The 17,653-nt window shown below is 49.0% G+C and overlaps 2 protein-coding genes across 3 annotated transcripts; one reads left to right on the top strand and one right to left on the bottom strand.

The window, feature by feature from the left end:
• The first annotated feature begins 1,915 nt into the window (after positions 1 to 1,915).
• Positions 1,916 to 5,537, top strand: LOC117042285 (heme-binding protein 2-like). The gene is made up of 7 exons (XM_033141816.1): positions 1,916 to 2,003; positions 2,148 to 2,229; positions 2,782 to 2,854; positions 2,942 to 3,065; positions 4,050 to 4,180; positions 4,324 to 4,487; positions 4,914 to 5,537. Exons 2-7 carry the CDS (start codon positions 2,162 to 2,164, stop codon positions 4,996 to 4,998), a joined length of 645 nt encoding a protein of 214 aa, XP_032997707.1. The 5' UTR covers positions 1,916 to 2,003; positions 2,148 to 2,161; the 3' UTR covers positions 4,999 to 5,537.
• A 5,062-nt stretch (positions 5,538 to 10,599) lies between these two features.
• Positions 10,600 to 17,108, bottom strand: LOC117042270 (zinc finger protein 420-like). 2 transcript variants are annotated; one of them, XM_033141801.1, is made up of 2 exons: positions 16,919 to 17,108; positions 10,600 to 12,650 (listed from the first exon to the last, which is right to left on the bottom strand). In XM_033141801.1, exons 1-2 carry the CDS (start codon positions 17,040 to 17,042, stop codon positions 10,867 to 10,869), a joined length of 1,908 nt encoding a protein of 635 aa, XP_032997692.1. In that variant the 5' UTR covers positions 17,043 to 17,108; the 3' UTR covers positions 10,600 to 10,866. The 2 variants fall into 2 exon arrangements, with proteins under 2 accessions (XP_032997692.1, XP_032997693.1); XM_033141802.1 differs by lacking the exon at positions 16,919 to 17,108 and adding an exon at positions 16,122 to 16,288.
• Between the last annotated feature and the right edge of the window lie 545 nt (positions 17,109 to 17,653).

Raw genomic sequence — 17,653 nt, 5'->3', positions numbered from 1 at the left:
CCAGCAGAGGAGCACCCAGCGGTCAGAAAAGGTGGCAACTCTGAGCTGAGCACCACCAACCAACATGTCTTTGTGTGTGTGTCTGTGAAATTCAAATTGTATCCCCAATGAAAGGGGGAAGACCAGGACCTTTGTAATAATTGTGGGGTGGGGGAAGCCTCTTTCTGCCCCCCATTTTATGGCTCCTCTAGGGGAACATGAGGTGCAGAACACTTTCCCCTGCATTGCCATTCCCAGAGTTATGCTGTTTATCTGCACATCTTGTTCTGTCTGCCTCCATTTACCTTTGAGATTTTTGTAACTTAACTTCATTTGAGTCTCTCTCTTTTTTTTTTAACAAAAAAACAAAGAAACTGAACCTTCTCTATAAATATTTATTGATCTCTTTTGTGGCCCCAACCACAGTTTGTATATTTCTACGCCAGCTTCCCAGTTGTCATCCCCAACCCTACTGCCCTTTGGGAACCTCCATCCTCACCACCAAGAGGCTGGTGTCTGTAGAACCCTAGAATTGTAGAGCTGGAAGGGATCCCCAAGGGTCATCTAGCCCAACCCCCTGCTCATTGGTAGAGGGTGAGATTCTTAATCTCAGGGTTGTGGGTTTGAGCCCCACATTGGGCAAAAGATTCCAAAAGATTTGGCAGGGAATTGGACTAGATGACCCCCGTAGAGTCCGTCCAAATTCTACAATTCTATGAAGGCAGGGCTCTCGGCTAAAGCATAACACAACTGCATAGAGATTCTTTACTTGTTTTGCTTATTTATTAAATTTGTATACCACCCTTCATCTGTACTTCTCAGGGCGGTTCAGAGCATAAAGATACAAGATGAAAACACAAAATACATGAAACAAAACAATAGCTGCCCCTCCAACAAAGGACCTCCGGGGGGGGGGACATCCCAGAAGTGCGGGGGGGGGCATTGCAGAGACAGCCCTGTTCTCCAGTTGCTGCCTTCTGGACCTCATGGAGGAGGCAAACAAAGAAGGGCTCCAGAGGATGGTCACAGCGTCCGGGTCAGTTCACATGGGGGGGCGGCTTGCCATATGTCTGGAATTTCCTGGCCAGAGCTGGGATTCGGCCATCAGGAAAAAGTGTCTGGGTGTAAATCACTTAAATGTCCGGGAAAATCCAGGTTTATGGCAACCCACGTCGATTTGGGCAGACTTCCTTAAAAAGAGCTCCAAGTCTTCATTCTGCAAAAAAATAAAAAATCAACTCCTTTGGCAAAAACAGCTCCATGACTGTGTCCAGATTTTGAAATCTGGCAGCCTTATATGGGAGGAGGCAGTCCTTGAGGTGTTGGCATCCTGAGCCCTTTCAGGCTTTCGAGGTCAAAACCAGCACTTTGAATTAGGCCCTGAAACTAATGGGCAGCCAGTGCAGTTGGACCAGAATCCGAGTGAGATGCAACCTGGCTGTTCAATTCTGTGCCAGCTGAAGTTTCAGAACCGTCTTCAGAGGCAGCGCCATATAGGAACACATTGCAGTAATCCAACCTAGAGATCAGCGGAGCATAGACATCCAAATTTGAAGAAGTGTGCATGCACACGAAAGCTCATACCAAGAACAAACTTAGTTGGTCTCTAAGGTGCTACTGGAAAGAATTTTCTATTTTATTTTGTTTTGACTATGGCAGGCCAACATGGCTACCTACCTGTATCCAAATTTAGGTTATCCCTGTCCACATAGGGGCTCCGCTGGGCCAAAGCACCCCTGACAGGCAGCGGCCCAAACTCTGCTAACCCAGCGCAGGCCAGGCCCCAGCGTGTTGTTGTTTTCCAGCTTACAAAACTCCCCGTTACACAAGGCTGCATTCCTGGGATTGCGCCAGGGGATCCTGGGGGAGGAGGAGGAGAGTTTTGTAACCGACCCCCTCCCCAGGGCGGGATCACAAAATGCCTTAAATTCGGGGTGGGTGTGATGGGAGCATCTTCCACCGGAGGAAAAGGAGAGGAGGCTGCCTGAATTGAGTTGCCTGGAAGCCCCACAGATCTAGGGAAGGTGTGTCGGGGTTCAGGGGGGCAGGGAAGGTCTCTCCCAAACCGAGGCCTGGGGGGGTTGCTCTGCTCAGGGAGGAAGGGGTTCTGGGTCTGCGCCTCCGCGCTGGGTCTCCTAACCCGTGGGGGGGGGTCTCTCCTTCTCTAGCCCCCATCCCAGCAATGCTGCACACTAAAGCTGCCCCTCTGCTGCTGCTCCTCCTGGTGAGGTTTGGCGCCTGCGAAGAGAGGTAAGCTGGAGGGGGGGGATTGGCGTATTGCCCCCCAGAATCCTTGAAAGGGACCCCCCTGGGTCATCTAGCCCGGCAGCTAATCGTACCCCCCTCCCTGCTTCGTGATACCAGCTTTCTAGAGAGTCATTTGCCCTCCTCTGGCCAGGTCGTGTCCCGACCCCACCAGGGGGCGGCGCTATCACCCATTTTGGGAACTTATGCTGAAGACCTGGATTCCAGTCCCTTCTCCTAGGGTCACAGAATGGCAGAGAGTTGGGAGGGACCCCCGGGGGTCATCTAGCCCAACCCCGTTCATGGCAGGGATCTCAGCTCAAGCATCCCTGACAGATGGCCATTCAGCCTCTGCTTAGAAACCTCCCAAGAAGGAGAGCCCTCCCCTCCAGGATGAGGCTCCTTGGGGGGCCCGTCACTCTCTCTCCCAGCCTAGCTTACCTTGCAGGGCTGTTCTGAAGAAACCACGTGTTGTCACCTGGCGGAAAGGTTGGATGCAAATGCAGGAGGGGGGGGCTTCCTCCCTCCCCCGCACATTCAACCCCCCCCCTTTTCCAGGGAAGTGTCTCCCTGCAAGAAAGGCCGCGAGTGCTTCTCCTACACGCTCGTCTGCAACGGCTCCGGCTATGAGGTGAGCGGCCCCCTCCGCCCCGTCCCAACCCCAACCCCCCTTATTCTGTCGTGGGGTGCATCTTAATTCCCCCTGCCCCCTTACCAGGCTCGGCTCTACCCGCCCTCCGTCTGGGTGGCGACCCGCATCAACGACGGCTCGGCTTACCTCCCGGCCCTGATCCACGGCTTCTGGCGGCTCTTCCGCTACATCCAAGGGAAAAACGCGGCGGGTAAGGGAGCCTCGGGGCGTGTGCAGAAGGCTCGGCTGTGGGAAAACCGCCTCCGCTCCCACAAGCTGCGAAGCCCCTGGCGGAGGGCAGGTCCAGCCAGATGCACTTCACCGCCCCCCCCAAAAAGGAGGAGCCCCCTGGCACTGCCTGGTGTGTTCCGAGATAGACTGCCTCTGCGACTGGAGGGTCCATTACGCAAAAACTCTGGAAGACTCTTGTAGCGCCTGGAAGTTAAACCTTTTCCCTCCGCGGGAGGCTGGGCTCTGCGAATGGGGCTTGGGATGCCGGGCGGAGGAGCCAAAGGGGTGGCCGGGGGGGGGGGGTTACCCTTGGCTCTCCCCCTTCCCCCCTATAATGCCTCCAGGCTCCTGGATCCCAAGGAAAGGCTGGGATGGACAAGAGGCTAAGAAATGGCTCCTTCAAGACACACACACACCCCGCAAAAAAATCCATCCAGCTCAGGCATAGGCAACCTTCGGCCCTCCAGATGTTTTGGACTACAATTCCCATCATCCCTGACCACTGGTCCTGTTAGCTAGGGATCATGGGAGTTGTAGGAGGGCCGAAGGTTGCCTATGCCTGATCCAGCTCATAAAGCAGGAGCCGCTGGAGGGGGGCGGGAGGATGGGGTGGCTTCCGAACCAGGAGAGCCCCCCCCCACCGCTGCTCGGCCTCCCCCCACGCCAAGTGGACCTTCCTGCTTTTGCTGCCTCTTTTCACCCCCCCGACCCCCGCCAGGAAAATAGACAGGTGAGGAAGTGTCCTGTGCAATTAATGAAAAGCACACGCAAGGGGGGGAGGGAGGAGGCCGGGGCTCAAGGGGGCAGATGTGGAAGCCCCCCCCTTAAAAGCAGCACAGGCAGGAAAGGGGGCGCCTTCTCCCGCCATGGTGGGGAACCCAGGATTGTGGAGAGGGAAGGCGCATGCTTGTTCAGGGCGTCCCCTCCCTCTGTGACTCTTCTCCCCCTTCCCCGCTCAAAAAAGGGGTCCACATCCCCATGACCGGCCCGGTGCTGACCCGAGTCCGGGATGACCCTGAGAGCCGCGAGTTCGAGATCTACTTCATGCTGCCGGAGGCCTTTCGGGGGGACCCGCCCGCCCCCACCGAGGAGACGGTAAGAGGGGGCAAAGCGGTCGCCCCGCTTCCCTTATTCTGCCCATGGCAGACCCCACCCCACCCCACCCCTCAAGTCTGGACCCCCGTGGCGGCTGCTCTCCGGACTGAGCTGCGCTTTTCCTCCTCCCTCCTCGGCGCCAGGTCTTCGTGGAGCGCTTGCCGGAGCTGCGCGTCTACGCGCGCGTCTTCGGCGGCTGGATGACGGACACCAACCGCTTGGCGCAGCTGCAGTACCTGGACGGGCAGCTGAGCGCGCACGGGCGCCCCCTGCAGGCCGGACGGCACTACACCGCTGGCTACAACAGGTGAGAGGGGAGGGGCTGCGTGGACTGACCTGCGGAACTCGCAGCCTCAAGATATCAGACGCCTGCCAGGAGGAGAGAGGGATCTCGGTCCAGCATCGGGTCCTAGCAGGGGGGCTGCCTCTGAATGGCCGCTGGCTGCGGGGGGGGGGGGGGAGAGCAAACAGGACCGAAGGGCTAGGATGACCTAGTGGTTAGAGTGGTCTCCCAGGAGACCAGGGTTCAAACCCTCCCGGGGCCATTGGGCTCGGTGGGTGGTACCGCTGACGCCCAGCACTGCCCACCTGGCAGGGTCTTTGTGATGAGGGCACCCTGACTTCCTACTGGGATTGGGGGGGGGGGCTGTGTCTCCTCGTTGCACAAGGGAAGGGGTTCAGAACCCCCTCTTCCTGGAGCTCACCTACCCCTCTTTCTGCCCCCTCCCCACAGCCCCATGGAGATTTTCAACAGGCGCAACGAAGTCTGGCGAGAGGCGGAGGGAGAGCTCAGCTGCAGCCCCACCCTCGAGGAATAATTTTTGCGGCCCCCATCAAGGACTCCCACTCCCCTCGTCTTCTTCCTGCCCCCCAAAGCAACTGCACCCCCCCACACACACACAGCTTGAGGAATCTGGGTGTGGGCTGTACCCCTCCCTCATCGAATTGCAGGGGCTGGGCTAGATGAGCCTTGAGGGACATAGGGGAGCTGCTTCACCGGTCGGAGTTCTGCCTGTCTGTTCAGAGGCAGGCCGTCTCCTGCAGGCAAAAGGGTCTAAGGCACCCCATAATGCGACTTCCACCCTCCTGAGTCCCCCCCAGCCAAAGAAGTGTATAATGCGGGAGCTGGAAGGGCCCACCAGGGACCATGTAGTCCACCCTCTCCTTGCCAGCAGAGTCCTAGGTATCTCTTCACGCTCCACGCGAACTGCCTGCCACCATCCTGACCGTTCAGATGTTTGCTGCCCCGCCCCTGAAGATGCTGGCAGAGGCTGAGAGAGGGGGGGGTCTTCTGCACCCCTCTGCAAAGGGAAGACATATCACCCATGAAGGAAATAAATCGCATTATCAAAGGAAACTTGGCAGAGGTTTTTGTTCACGCAAACCAGTGAGGATCAGCTGAAAGATGGTTTCCCCTTCGAAAGATCAATTTGTAGTGTTGGGCGGGACCCCCAAGGGCCCTCTAGTCTGACCCCCTGCAGCAGGGCAGGAAGCTCCCCTGTTGCCAAGGTTGTCCTGAGCTGGGATCTCATGGGTCAGAGGGGTCGGCTTGGTCCCAATCCCAACGCCCTGAGGCTGTTTTGAGGACCCTGCTCTGCTCTGCCTTTCCATTTTGGACGTTGCAAACCTGGGGCCAGTCAGTCCCTGTCTCTTAGTCTAAACATTCTCAAAAGATGGATTATTAAAACTGATAGAAGTGGTATCTGAAAAATATACCACAAGAAAAACAGACATAATAACACAACAAACAGTTTAAAACCAGCTCAAGGGGAGCCTTCCCTTGTGGGGGGTGTCTTCTGAATGGGCTGCCTGGGAGAAGGCGCCTGAGTCTGACTCTAGTGGCAGAAGGTTCCCCAGGACACTCCAGGGTCAACATGGGTCAAAGGCCGAGGAGAACTCCCTGGAGCAACTTTTGGGGAAAGGGGAATACATATAACTGGGATGCCGCTAAATAACGATAAGGTGGTCAGGGGGAAGGGTCTCCAGCCGGCCAGCCCTTATTTTGAATTGGGGGTGGGGGTGGGCTAAGAAAAGCCCTCCCAGAAAACCAAGGGAAAAATAAGATGCTGGAGGTACTGATTTCTTCACATTTCTTTTCAAAATAGTGATTTTTAAGGTGGGGAGGGGGGTGGAGGTGGCGCTGAGCTTGGCTTGTCCCTGTTACGGACGCAGCTGGTTGCCCGACTGCAGTTCAAAGCAAGAGGGACACCTGCCACTCTTTCCCTGTTTCCTGCCAGAAAACCAGTTTATACCGGGCTCATTTCCCACCCCAGAGCAGGTATGGACCAATCAGAAGCCTCTCCATTGCACAGCTGGCCAATACCCGTTCAGGCCCACTTTCCTGAGGAAGTTTTTCCCCTGAGTTTCCCTCTTGGCTGCTCCCCCTCCCAGCTTCTCCTTCATTTCTCCTTCCCCTTCTCCCTCCATTGTTTGGGGGCAGCTGGATTCCCCCCCCCAATGGCCAGGCAGGCCCAGGAGCCCACGGAGGTGGCAGGTCCAGGAGATGGCATCTCCCGCCCTTTCCCGAAAAAGCGGGAACGCCATTTTGTTTCTTCCGGAGGCTCCAGCCGCTCCCAGAGACTCCATGGCTTCCCAGTGGGCCTCGGGGGTCCCACACTCTCAGGGTCTCTCCTCCCGGCTGAAGGAAGGCAGCACTGTTGGGTGCCGCCTTCCTCCCATGATGGCTTGGCCTCCACAGGGCAGCCTCTCTCCTCGCCATGTTGGCCCAATGGAGGAGCCCTCTCCATTGGGAGATGCAAGCGGCCTTGGGGGATCGTCCAGGTTCTGCGCCAGGACAGGTAAAGGGGGCCAGGAGGGAAAGGTCCTCTCTGTCTCTGATGCTGAAGGAGGAGAATGATAACAGCAATAATAAGAGGTGGAGGGAGTTTGACCCCCCAGACCACTTCATTGTTCACCCCAAGAGTAAGCGCTAGAAGACAGGAGACCCTCAGCAGAGGACAGCCAAGTCTGGTTCTTCTCCGCAATGGCTTCCTCTTCTGAGAGCTCCCTCTTTCTTTTCTGGGCTGGAATGGGAGGACCCCAGTTCAGCCACTTCCACCAGAGTCCTAGCACTGGGCTCCAGTGGCCCCCCGAGACCCGCGGGGATCAGGAGTAGGAGCGACTTCACCTGGTGAACTACCGCCTGAGGGGGAGGAACAAGCGAGGGCCAACCAGAAAAGGCTCCTGGGACCCCAAGTTCAATATTACAAAAGGAATTATTACAAAGTAACAAAAAAAATCTTATCAAAGATATATGATGTACTCCTAGAATGGGAGCTTAAAGCTGAAACTGTCAAAGAAGTCATGATAAAGTGGGTTCAGGATCTGGGCTACAATTTAATGCTAGAGCAGTGGGAACAATTGTGGAAAATCAATATTAAATTTACCACGTGTTACACGATGAGAGAATCTAATGAAGGTGATATATCATTAGTATTTAACGCCTGAAAAACTGGCTAAAGTTTATAAACAAAATTCTAAAATGTACTACACAGAAACAGCAAAGTTGACAGCACTTAGAGGACAATCAAAACAAAGTTTGTTAAAGAATTGGGAATGTGTGAAGGAATATACAAAGAAACATTGTTCAGAGACAGAAATTATGATTTGTATATGACAAAGCTTGTAAGGGGGGAAAGAATAAAACAAAATAAATATAAACTATATTATAAAATAAAGAATAACAACACAACAAAAAAGACAACATATGTAAAACAAAGTCTAGCATAGGAAGTAGCATTTTAGTTTAATATATGTTAAATTAGATTATAAGTTTATGATAAGGTGGTGGGTGGGATAGGGGGAATGGGTGGTATGATTATCTTCTTATGTAATTATTTGTATTTGTATTTTATTTTATAAGGTTTATTTGTAAGGTAAAGGGACCGACTGTGGGGTTGCAGCACTCATCTCGCTTTAGTGGCCGAGGGAGCCAGCGTACAGCTTCCAGGTCATGTGGCCAGCATGACTAAGCCGCTTCTGGTGATCCAGAGCAGCGCACCAAAAAGCCATTTAACTTCCCGCCGGAGTGGTACCCATTTATCTACTTGCACTTTGACGTGCTTTCAAACTGCTAGGTTGGCAGGAGCAGGGACCAAGCAACAGGAGCTCACCCCGTCACGGGGATTTGAACTGCCGACCTTCTGATCAGCAAGCCCTAGGCTCTGTGGTTTAACCCACAGTGCCACCTGTGTCACCGAGGTTTATTTGTAATTTTTCTTTTGGTATCTGCATTAAATTTAGTAATTTTTTTTAAAAAAGAAAGAAAATAACACTACATCTGCTAAGTTTCCTGAAGTTTTTTTTCCAGTAACGAAGCTGAAAAACCTGTAGTAGAAAGTTCTTCTTTTGCCAATGAACTTTGCCTCTGCGTGATTTATTGGGATCCAGATGCATCCGCTCCAAAGAAGCTTCTGCAGCTCTGCTCTCCATCCAGACATGGAGCACCTTGGCATTGAAGACCCAGAAAAAGAGACCAAGGGGAATGTGTGGGTCATAAGCTGGGAAGGAGTCGCTGGGAGAGGCAGGTGGTTGTGTTGAGGAGGAGAGGGAAGAACAGGAGGAGGGAAAGACAAGGTTGGGCTGAGCTGGCGTGGGGATGGTCGGCAGAGAAAAATGTACAGCCAGCAAAGGGGATGCAATGCAACTCCTGAAACGGTGAACAACACAAGCTATGATCCCGTAGGAGGAAAGGGAATATTGAACAGTCTGAGCGATTAAGATTTGAAGGCTGGGCTAGGGAGGGAAATGTGGGGAAAGTGTCATCTTGCAGAAGGGGAGGAAAAGGCTGGATACGAAATTCAGCTGGGTTTATTCTCGAGTGCATATTCTGAATAACTGTTGCAACAGATGATTTTCAGATGGAGATGAGTTTCCTTTTCATCTATTTTTTGTATGTTTTATATTAAGATTACTTTATTTTGAATTAAGGAGGACACACATAGGAAAAGGAGAGCTGGAGGTAGGAGCGACTTGCAAGGAACTCAGGGAAGGAAGGACCTCTCGGGGTGGGAGAAAGGGAGAAGAGGGGGGCACCCAGGGGAGAGCTGGGGGAGCCGAATGATATAATACAAATGTGATAAAGGGTATTTTTAGTTATTCTCCCCCCTCCTTTCTGTTTTCTATACAATTGTGTTTAATAATTTTTGCTTTATTTCTTTTCCTTTTTGGTTTTCCCTCTGTATGAATTCTTTGATGGGCTGTGAGACTTTCCTTCTAATTGAAACTCTTTCCACATTCTAAGCATTGATATGGTTTCCCCCCTGTATGAATTCTTTGATCGGAAGCGAGATGGATCCCCTGGCTGAAGCTCTTTCCTCATTCTAAGCACCGATAGGGTTTCCTTCCTGTATGAATTCTTTGATGGGAACAAAATAAAAAAATTCCTTCCAGTAGCACCTTAGAGACCAACTAAGTTTGTCTTTGGTATGAGCTTTCGTGTGCATGCACACTTCTTTAGATACAATGAAACAGAAGTCACCAGACCCTTATATATAGTGAGAGGGTGGGTACCGCTCAGCAGCTAAAAAAGCCAATGCAATTCTGGGCTGCATCAATAGGAGTATAGCATCTAGATCAAGAGAAGTAATAGTACTACTGTATTCTGCTCTGGTCAGACCTCACCTGGAATACTGTGTCCAGTTCTGGGCACCACAGTTCAAGAAGGATACCGACAAGCTGGAACGTGTCCAGAGGAGGGCAACCAAAATGGTCAAAGGCCTGGAAACAATGCCTTATGAGGAACGGCTTAGGGAGCTGGGTATGTTTAGCCTGGAGAAGAGAAAGTTAAGGGGTGATATGATAGCCATGTTCAAATATATAGAAGGATGTCATATAGAGGAGGGAGAAAGGTTGTTTTCTGCTGCTCCAGAGAAGCGGACACGGGGCAATGGATTCAAACTACAAGAAAGAAGATTCCACCTAAACATTAGGAAGAACTTCCTGACAGTGAGAGCTGTTGGACAGTGGAATTTGCTGCCAAGGAGTGTGGTGGAGTCTCCTTCTTTGGAGGTCTTTAAGCGGAGGCTTGACAGCCATCTGTCAGGAATGCTTTGATGGTGTTTCCTGCTTGGCAGGGGGTTGGACTGGATGGCCCTTGTGGTCTCTTCCAACTCTATGATTCTATGCACTCATGGATGTTGAATGGTTGTTGCAATTGTGTAAGGACATGAGGACGAGAGGATGAAAGTTTTTGTCCTATACAGGTTTACCAAGAAAACAAATCATGCATAGCTTTACTTAATTCTGAAGGATGTAAGCAAAGGACCAAATACTTGCAGATCAAATTATATCATGCAAGAAATTGTATCCAAATAGGACTCTTAAGTGTGTCCTATATGCCAGCAAAAGAAATTCCTGCTGATTTGTTGTCAAAAGTTGTTAACAAAGAACAACTGTTTATAAATAAGCTGCACATGAGCTAAATATGCAGAAATGGTTGTCATGAAAAGGGATAGGATGTTAGTACGGTATTTTCAGTTTCCCATTGCTGGATCATGTGATCCTTATTTACATTCCACACTTCTGAAAACTCAGACACAGAACTTCCGTTTTTGTGCTTTTGTTTTTCATCTTTTTGTTCCGTCTCCCAGACAGACAGGATGTCTGTGTGAGATGCTCCTCGCACTGTTGCTATATTTATATTATGTTATGCTTTTATTTCTTTTGATTTGATGTACAGCATGTGATCAGATATGAGTTGCTGAGATACGAGACTGCTGCTGAACGCTTAATGGGTGTCCTGTTACCGGAGGAGGAGGCCTCCATAAGGGTTTCTCCCTTGTATGAATTCTTTGATGGGTCTTGAGATTCGAGATTTGACTAAAGCTCTTCCCACAATCAAAGCACTGATACGGTTTCTGACCTGTATGAGTTCTTTGATGGGCAGTGAGACTATCCTTTCGATTGAAGCTCTTTCCACATTCCAAACACGGATAGGGTTTTGTCCCGGTATGAATTCTTTGATGGGAAGTGAGACTGGAACTGTGACGAAAGTTCTTTCCACACTCATGGCATTGAAAAGGTTTCTCTCCTGTATGAATTCTTTGATGGGAAGAGAGCGTAGTCCCCTCCAAAAAGCTCTTTCCACATTCTAAGCACTGATATGGTTTCTCCCCTGTATGAATTCTGTGATGGGAAGTGAGACTTTGCCTAAGAATGAAGCTCTTTCCACATTCTAAGCACTTATAGGGTTTCACCCCTGTATGAATTCGTTGGTGTGAAGTGAGATGTGCACTTTGACTAAAGCTCATTCCACATTCTAAGCAATGATAGGGTTTCACCCCTGTATGAATCCGTTGATGGCAAGAGAGCTTAGTCCCCTCCCGGAAGCTCTTCCCACATTCGAAGCACTGATAGGGTTTCTCCCCTGTATGAATTCTGTGATGGGAAGTGAGACTCTGTTTGTGACTGAAGTTCTTTCCACATTCTAAGCACTGATAAGGTTTCTCCCCTGAATGAATTTTTTGATGAGAAGTGAGACTCTGTCTGTGACTGAAGCTCTTTCCACACTCATGGCATTGAAAAGGTTTCTCTCCTGTATGAGCTTTTTGATGGGAAGTGAGACTCAGCCTGTAACTGAAGCTCTTTCCACATTCCAGGCATTGATATGGCTTCTCCCCTGTATGAATTCTTTGATGGGAAGTGAGATAGATCCCCTGGCTGAAGCTCTTTCCACATTCGAAGCACTGGTAGGGTTTCTCCCCTGTATGAATTGTTTGATGAGAAGTGAGATGGGAGCTCTTTCTGAAGCTCTTTCCACATTCGAAGCACCGATATGGTTTCTCCCCCGTATGAATTCTTTGATGGGAAGTAAGATGATCCTTCCGATTGAAGCCATCTCCACACTGCAAGCACTGATAGGGTTTCTCCCCTGTATGAATTCTTTGATGGGAGGTGAGATAGACACCCTGGCTGAAGCTCTTTCCACATTCATAGCACTGATATGGTTTCTCCCCAGTATGAATTCTTTGATGGGAAGTGAGCTTGGCCCTTTGACTGAAGCTCTTCCCACATTCTGTGCACTTATAGGGTTTCTCCCCCGTATGAATTCTTTGATGGGAAGTGAGATGATCCTTTCGATTGAAGCTCTTTCCACACTGCAAGCATTGATAGGGTTTCTCCCCTGTATGAATTCTTTGATGGGAAGTTAGATAGATCCCCTGGCTGAAGCTCTTTCCACATTCCAAGCACTGATAGGGTTTCTCCCTTGTATGAATTCTTTGATGGGAAATGAGACTATCCTTCCGACTGAAGCTCTTTACACATTCTCTGCATTGATACAATTTCTCCCTACTCTGTGCTCTTTCGTGTGTAGTGAGGCTATCTCTCTGAATGAAGCTCATTCTTTGATGGGAGGTGGACTGGGAGCTCTGACAGATGTTCTCTCCACACTCTGAATATTTATATGACTTCTCCACTATGTGGATTCTGTTGTGGTTCCACTTGTTCTTCCCTTCCAATTCATCACTGTCTGCAATAAAGAGAGAAGCTAATTAGATAAATTAAGTAAGAAAGTCCCCCCCCAACCTCACTGCGAGACTTGAGAGTTCTCCATTTTGGCCTCAAGCGGACATCCTTGAAGTCTAATTTAATTACAGGTAGGTAGCCGTGTTAGTCTGCCATAGTCAACAGAATGAAAAATAAAAAAATTCCTTCCAGTAGCACCTTAAGAGACCAACTACCGTATTTTTTGCTCCATAAGACGCACTTTTTTCCTCCTAAAAAGTAAGGGGCCCAAAGCAGATTGTGCTTTTTATTTTACAAAGAGAAAAGGGAGTGTTGAAAGCACCTGCTCAGCAGCTGATCAGCAAGAGATCGGGAGAGAGATAAGAGTCCCGGCTCCCTTTCAGCCCCGCCCTCCTTTGTTGAATGTGCTGCAGAGGGAGGTTGTTTGTTTCCCCAGGACATGTGACTGGCTGATTAGATTATCTGTCTGGAAACAGTAGAAATGGCTCCCTTTCCTCAAGATTTTTCAGAAATGTGAGTTAAACCCCATAAAAATGGGGCTTTTCCTCTTTGCTTATCCCCCTTTGCAAAAGGAGCTTTGCTTTTCCCCCTTTGCAAAAAAAGCTGCAAAACCTTTAGCTGATCCTCAAAAAAAAAAAAAAAAAAAAAAAGCAACCCCCAAACCCCAGGGCTTTTCCCTTTGCAAAAAAAGCTGCAAAACTTTTAGCTGATTCTCAAAAAAGGCCTTTTGCCTTTGCAAAAACAGCAGCAAAACCTTTAGCTGATCCTCCAAAAAAAAAAAAAAACCCAAACCCCAGGGCTTTTCCCTTTGCAAAAAAGCTGCAAAACTTTTAGCTGATCCTCAAAAACAAAACAAAAAACAAAACAAAACAGGGCTTTTAGAGGAGGAAAACCAGAAAAATATTTTTTTTCTTGTTTCCTCCTCTAAAAATGAGGTGCGCCCTATGGTCCGGAGCGTCCTATGGAGCGAAAAATACGGTAAGTTTGTTCTTGGTATGAGCTTTCGTGTATTCCCCCCCCCCCCAATTTGAGCACACCTGTGGGGCGCCTGACTTTATTGAAACCAGTGGGGCACCACTGCCAGCATACTGTGACCGGGACACAGATGACACAGAACCATCAAACCCACCACCTGACCCCTCCCCCAGCAATGCACTGCCATGTTAGCGTAAGTCATGCTAACTCTGCATCGCTGTCCCGGACCCAAACCCCACTCAGAGCGAAGAGGGCATGGTTCACATCCATTATTGAACAAAGTTAATGAATGCTTGTAATAGAGGAAGAACTAAAGAAAGTCAGATAGGAGGCCTTACTATACTTCTCACTGCCTTTGTTGGCTGGTATTAACTGACATAATGTTATAAAGTCTGATCGCCAAAGAATTGATGCTTTTGAATTATGGTGCTGGAGGAGACTCTTGCGAGTCCCATGGACTGCCAGAAGATCAAACCTATCCATTCTGAAGGAAATCAGCCGTGTGCTCACTGGAAGAACAGATCCTGAAGCTGAGGCTCCAGTACTATGGCCACCTCATGAGAAGAGAAGACTCCCTGGAAAAGACCCTGATGTTGGGAAAGATGGAGGGCACAAGGAGAAGGGGACGACAGAGGATGAGATGGTTGGACAGTGTTCTTGAAGCGACTGGCATGAGTCTGACCAAACTGCGGGAGGCTGTGAAGGATAGGCGTGCCTGGCGTGCTCTGGTCCATGGGGTCATGAAGAGTCGGACACGACTGAATGACTAAACAACATTAACTGACATTGCTTGGCTTTTATCTGGGATGGATTTTATTTGGCTCAATCCTGGAATCCACTCCATCTCCAAGGTCAGTCATCTGTTTGGTCAATCAAATACAAACAGATGACAAAACAACAAATCTGACAGAAGTAACATCAACTTCCCTAAAAACTCTGAAGCCGACATGGTGGTTCAGACAAGCCTGGTCATTGTTTTAAAAAGGCATGACTAGACTTAGAACAGTCACAGAGGAAACAGTTGATATCCCTCCATTCTGGGTTCACGGTGGGGATGTTAGAATCCGAAATGCTGTTGGTCTCCATCCAAATAATAGAGGTTCATCAAATAGAGGTATGTATGGAATTTCAGTTTACATCCCAATCCCAAAGAAGGGCAGTGCCAAAGAATGCTCTAACTACCGCACAATTGCACTCATTTCACACGCTAGCAAGGTTATGCTTAAAATTCTACAAGGCAGGCTTAAGCAGTATGTGGACCGAGAAATCCCAGAAGTGCAAGCTGGATTTCGAAGGGGCAGAGGAACCAGAGACCAAATTGCAAACATGCGCTGGATTATGGAGAAAGCTAGAGAGTTCCAGAAAAACATCTACTTCTGCTTCATTGACTACGCAAAAGCATTTGACTGTGTCGACCACAGCAAACTATGGCAAGTTCTTAAAGAAATGGGAGTGCCTGATCACCTCATCCGTCTCCTGAGAAATCTGTATGTGGGACAAGAAGCTACAGTTAGAACTGGATATGGAATAACTGATTGGTTCAAACTTGGGAAAGGAGTACAAGGCTGTATATTGTCTCCCTGCTTATTTAACTTATATGCAGAATTCATCATGCGAAAGGCTGGGCTGGATGAATCCCAAACCGGAATTAAGATTGCCGGAAAAAAATATCAACAACCTCAGATATGCTGATGATACAACCTTGATGGCAGAAAGTGAGGAGGAATTGAAGAACCTTTTAATGAGGGTGAAAGAGGAAAGTGCAAAATATGGTCTGAAGCTCAACATCAAAAAAACTAAGATCATGGCCACTGGTCCCATCACCTCCTGGCAAATAGAAGGGGAAGAAATGGAGGCAGTGAGAGATTTCACTTTCTTGGGTTCCATGGTCACTGCAGATGGTGACAGCAGTCACGAAATTAGAAGACGCCTGCTTCTTGGGAGAAAAGCAATGACAAACCTAGGCAGCATCTTAAAAAGCAAAGATATCACCTTGCCGACAAAGGTCCGTATAGTTAAAGCTATGGTTTTCCCAGTAGTAATGTATGGAAGTGAGAGCTGGACCATCAAGAAGACTGATCGCCGAAGAATTGATGCTTTTGAATTATGGTGCAGGAGGAGACTCTTGAGAGTCCCATGGACTGCAAGAAGATCAAATCTATCCATTCTCAAAGAAATCAGCCCTGAGTGCTCACTAGAAGGACAGATCCTGAAGTTGAGGCTCCAGTACTTTGGCCACCTCATGAGAAGAGAAGACTCCCTAGAAAAGACCCTGATGTTGGGAAAGATGGAGGGCACAAGGAGAAGGGGACGACAGAGGATGAGATGGTTGGACAGTGTTCTCGAAGCTACTAACATGAGTCTGGCCAAACTGCAAGAGGCAGTGAAGGATAGGCGTGCCTGGCGTGCCCTGGTCCATGGGGTCACGAAGAGTCGGACACGACTGAACAACAAAAATGGAATTTCAAAACTGATCTTATGATCCAATAGGGAGATTTACCGAGAGGGTGCATGATCCCATGATTCTCCTCCTTGACTTCCTTATGCAAAGCTCTCTGGTCAGGATCCAGCAATGTCCACGCCTCCTCTGTGAAACAAACAGCAACATCTTCACCTGCACACTCCCCATCAGCTGTTGCCTCAATCTAAATTTGGGCTAAATTTAATTTTTTTCGTAAATCTTTTTCTTCACTTTGAACCCCCCTTTGTTTAAACTGAAACAAAAAAGGAAAAACAGGAGAGAACAGAGAACATTCAATATCGCATAGCCGAATGCCTAGTCAGGAGCTCTTGTGGCTGTTGTGCTTTCATTGAGTGTGTGTAATAGTCATTTTCCCCCTTTTGTCACCAATGAAAGAATACAGAGTTGGCACTGATCACTAATGATGAACCATCTGTTATAGATATTCCGGCAAATTTATTCTGCTATTTTATATACAAATGACATGAGAAGACTCGGTCTACATATTTGTATCATTTATTAGTCCTATGTTCCTTGTTTTTAAAAGCAAATAAAAAGTTATTCCAAAAAGAAAAAAAAAGGAAACACATGGAGGCCCCATCTGCATTCAATCTGCAAAGCAGGATCAGGTTCCTTTCAAGAGTTGTGGGTTCTAGTGCTGCGCAATGGATCAGTAAGTTGTCTGACATTGATAGGGCATCCAGATCACAGTACTTGTTTTAGACATTTTGAACTGCCAATACATTGCGGGGCTATGAAGATTTCTAGCTCAAGTTGCCTGAAGATGACAAGGCTCCATCCCTCCATTACCCCATCTCCACTCCCCTGGGACTCACCAGATCTCTCCAAGGTCCCTGGGAGGGGAAGCTCAGAGGTTGTGGGGAGGGATGCAGGAGACAACCTGACCAGGTCATCTGTCCATCTCCCCCCTTCCATCCTCGCTAGCTTGGCAGGATCCATCTCTTTTATCCTTCCTGAGGAGTCGAGGAACCAAAACAAGCTGCAGGGTCCTGAAAGAACAAGAAGCAAAGGGAGCCTCAGAGGCCCTGCAGGGATTCCCCTGCCCTAGATATTCTCCTGCCACTGGAGAAGCACAAATGGGACAGCCCTTTCCCAACATTTCTAAACCCATTTCTAAACTTCTCCAGTGGTTCCAATTTATTCTGTTTGCTCCTTTTCCCACTTTGTAAGCCTGGCATGGTCTGCACAGTAGTGACCTGAGAGTAGATCCCCTTGAACTCAGTGGGGCTTACTGACAGAACCTGGTGCAAAAACTAGTCACCATCCTGTCCCCAAGCCTGAAAACTGCAACCCCAGAGCATGGGCAGAAAACAGACGAGTAGCTACTACATGTAGGTGCCCCCATGCTAGTTGCTTTGTATGGAGAGCCCTCTCTCATGGCAGATGTTGTGGCCATATTTGCCTCTGTCTGGGGTTGCATGAGGACCAAACCTGTATGTGGATCTGCTATATTTTTTTCCAGAAGGTTTTACAAGTATCTATCAGGATGGTAAGAATTTCATTACAGTCAGCCAAAAAGGATTTACCGGTATGTGTTCAATGTCCCCTGT

Source organism: Lacerta agilis, chromosome 2 (assembly GCF_009819535.1).
Source record: "Lacerta agilis isolate rLacAgi1 chromosome 2, rLacAgi1.pri, whole genome shotgun sequence".
Lineage (NCBI taxonomy): Eukaryota > Metazoa > Chordata > Lepidosauria > Squamata > Lacertidae > Lacerta > Lacerta agilis.
This window is presented reverse-complemented; position numbering and strand designations above follow the sequence as displayed.

Excerpts from the sequence above, each read along its gene's own strand:
- LOC117042285 (XM_033141816.1), top strand. The coding sequence starts at position 2,162 with ATGCTGCACACTAAAGCTGCCCCTCTGCTGCTGCTCCTCCTGGTGAGG. Across the intron at positions 2,230-2,781 it reads TTTGGCGCCTGCGAAGAGAG|GGAAGTGTCTCCCTGCAAGA; the intron begins GTAAGCTGGAGG and ends CCCCTTTTCCAG. Across the intron at positions 4,181-4,323 it reads CCGCCCCCACCGAGGAGACG|GTCTTCGTGGAGCGCTTGCC; the intron begins GTAAGAGGGGGC and ends CCTCGGCGCCAG.
- LOC117042270 (XM_033141801.1), bottom strand. The coding sequence starts at position 17,042 with ATGGATCCTGCCAAGCTAGCGAGGATGGAAGGGGGGAGATGGACAGAT. Across the intron at positions 12,651-16,918 it reads AGGGACCTTGGAGAGATCTG|ACAGTGATGAATTGGAAGGG; the intron begins GTGAGTCCCAGG and ends TCTTTATTGCAG.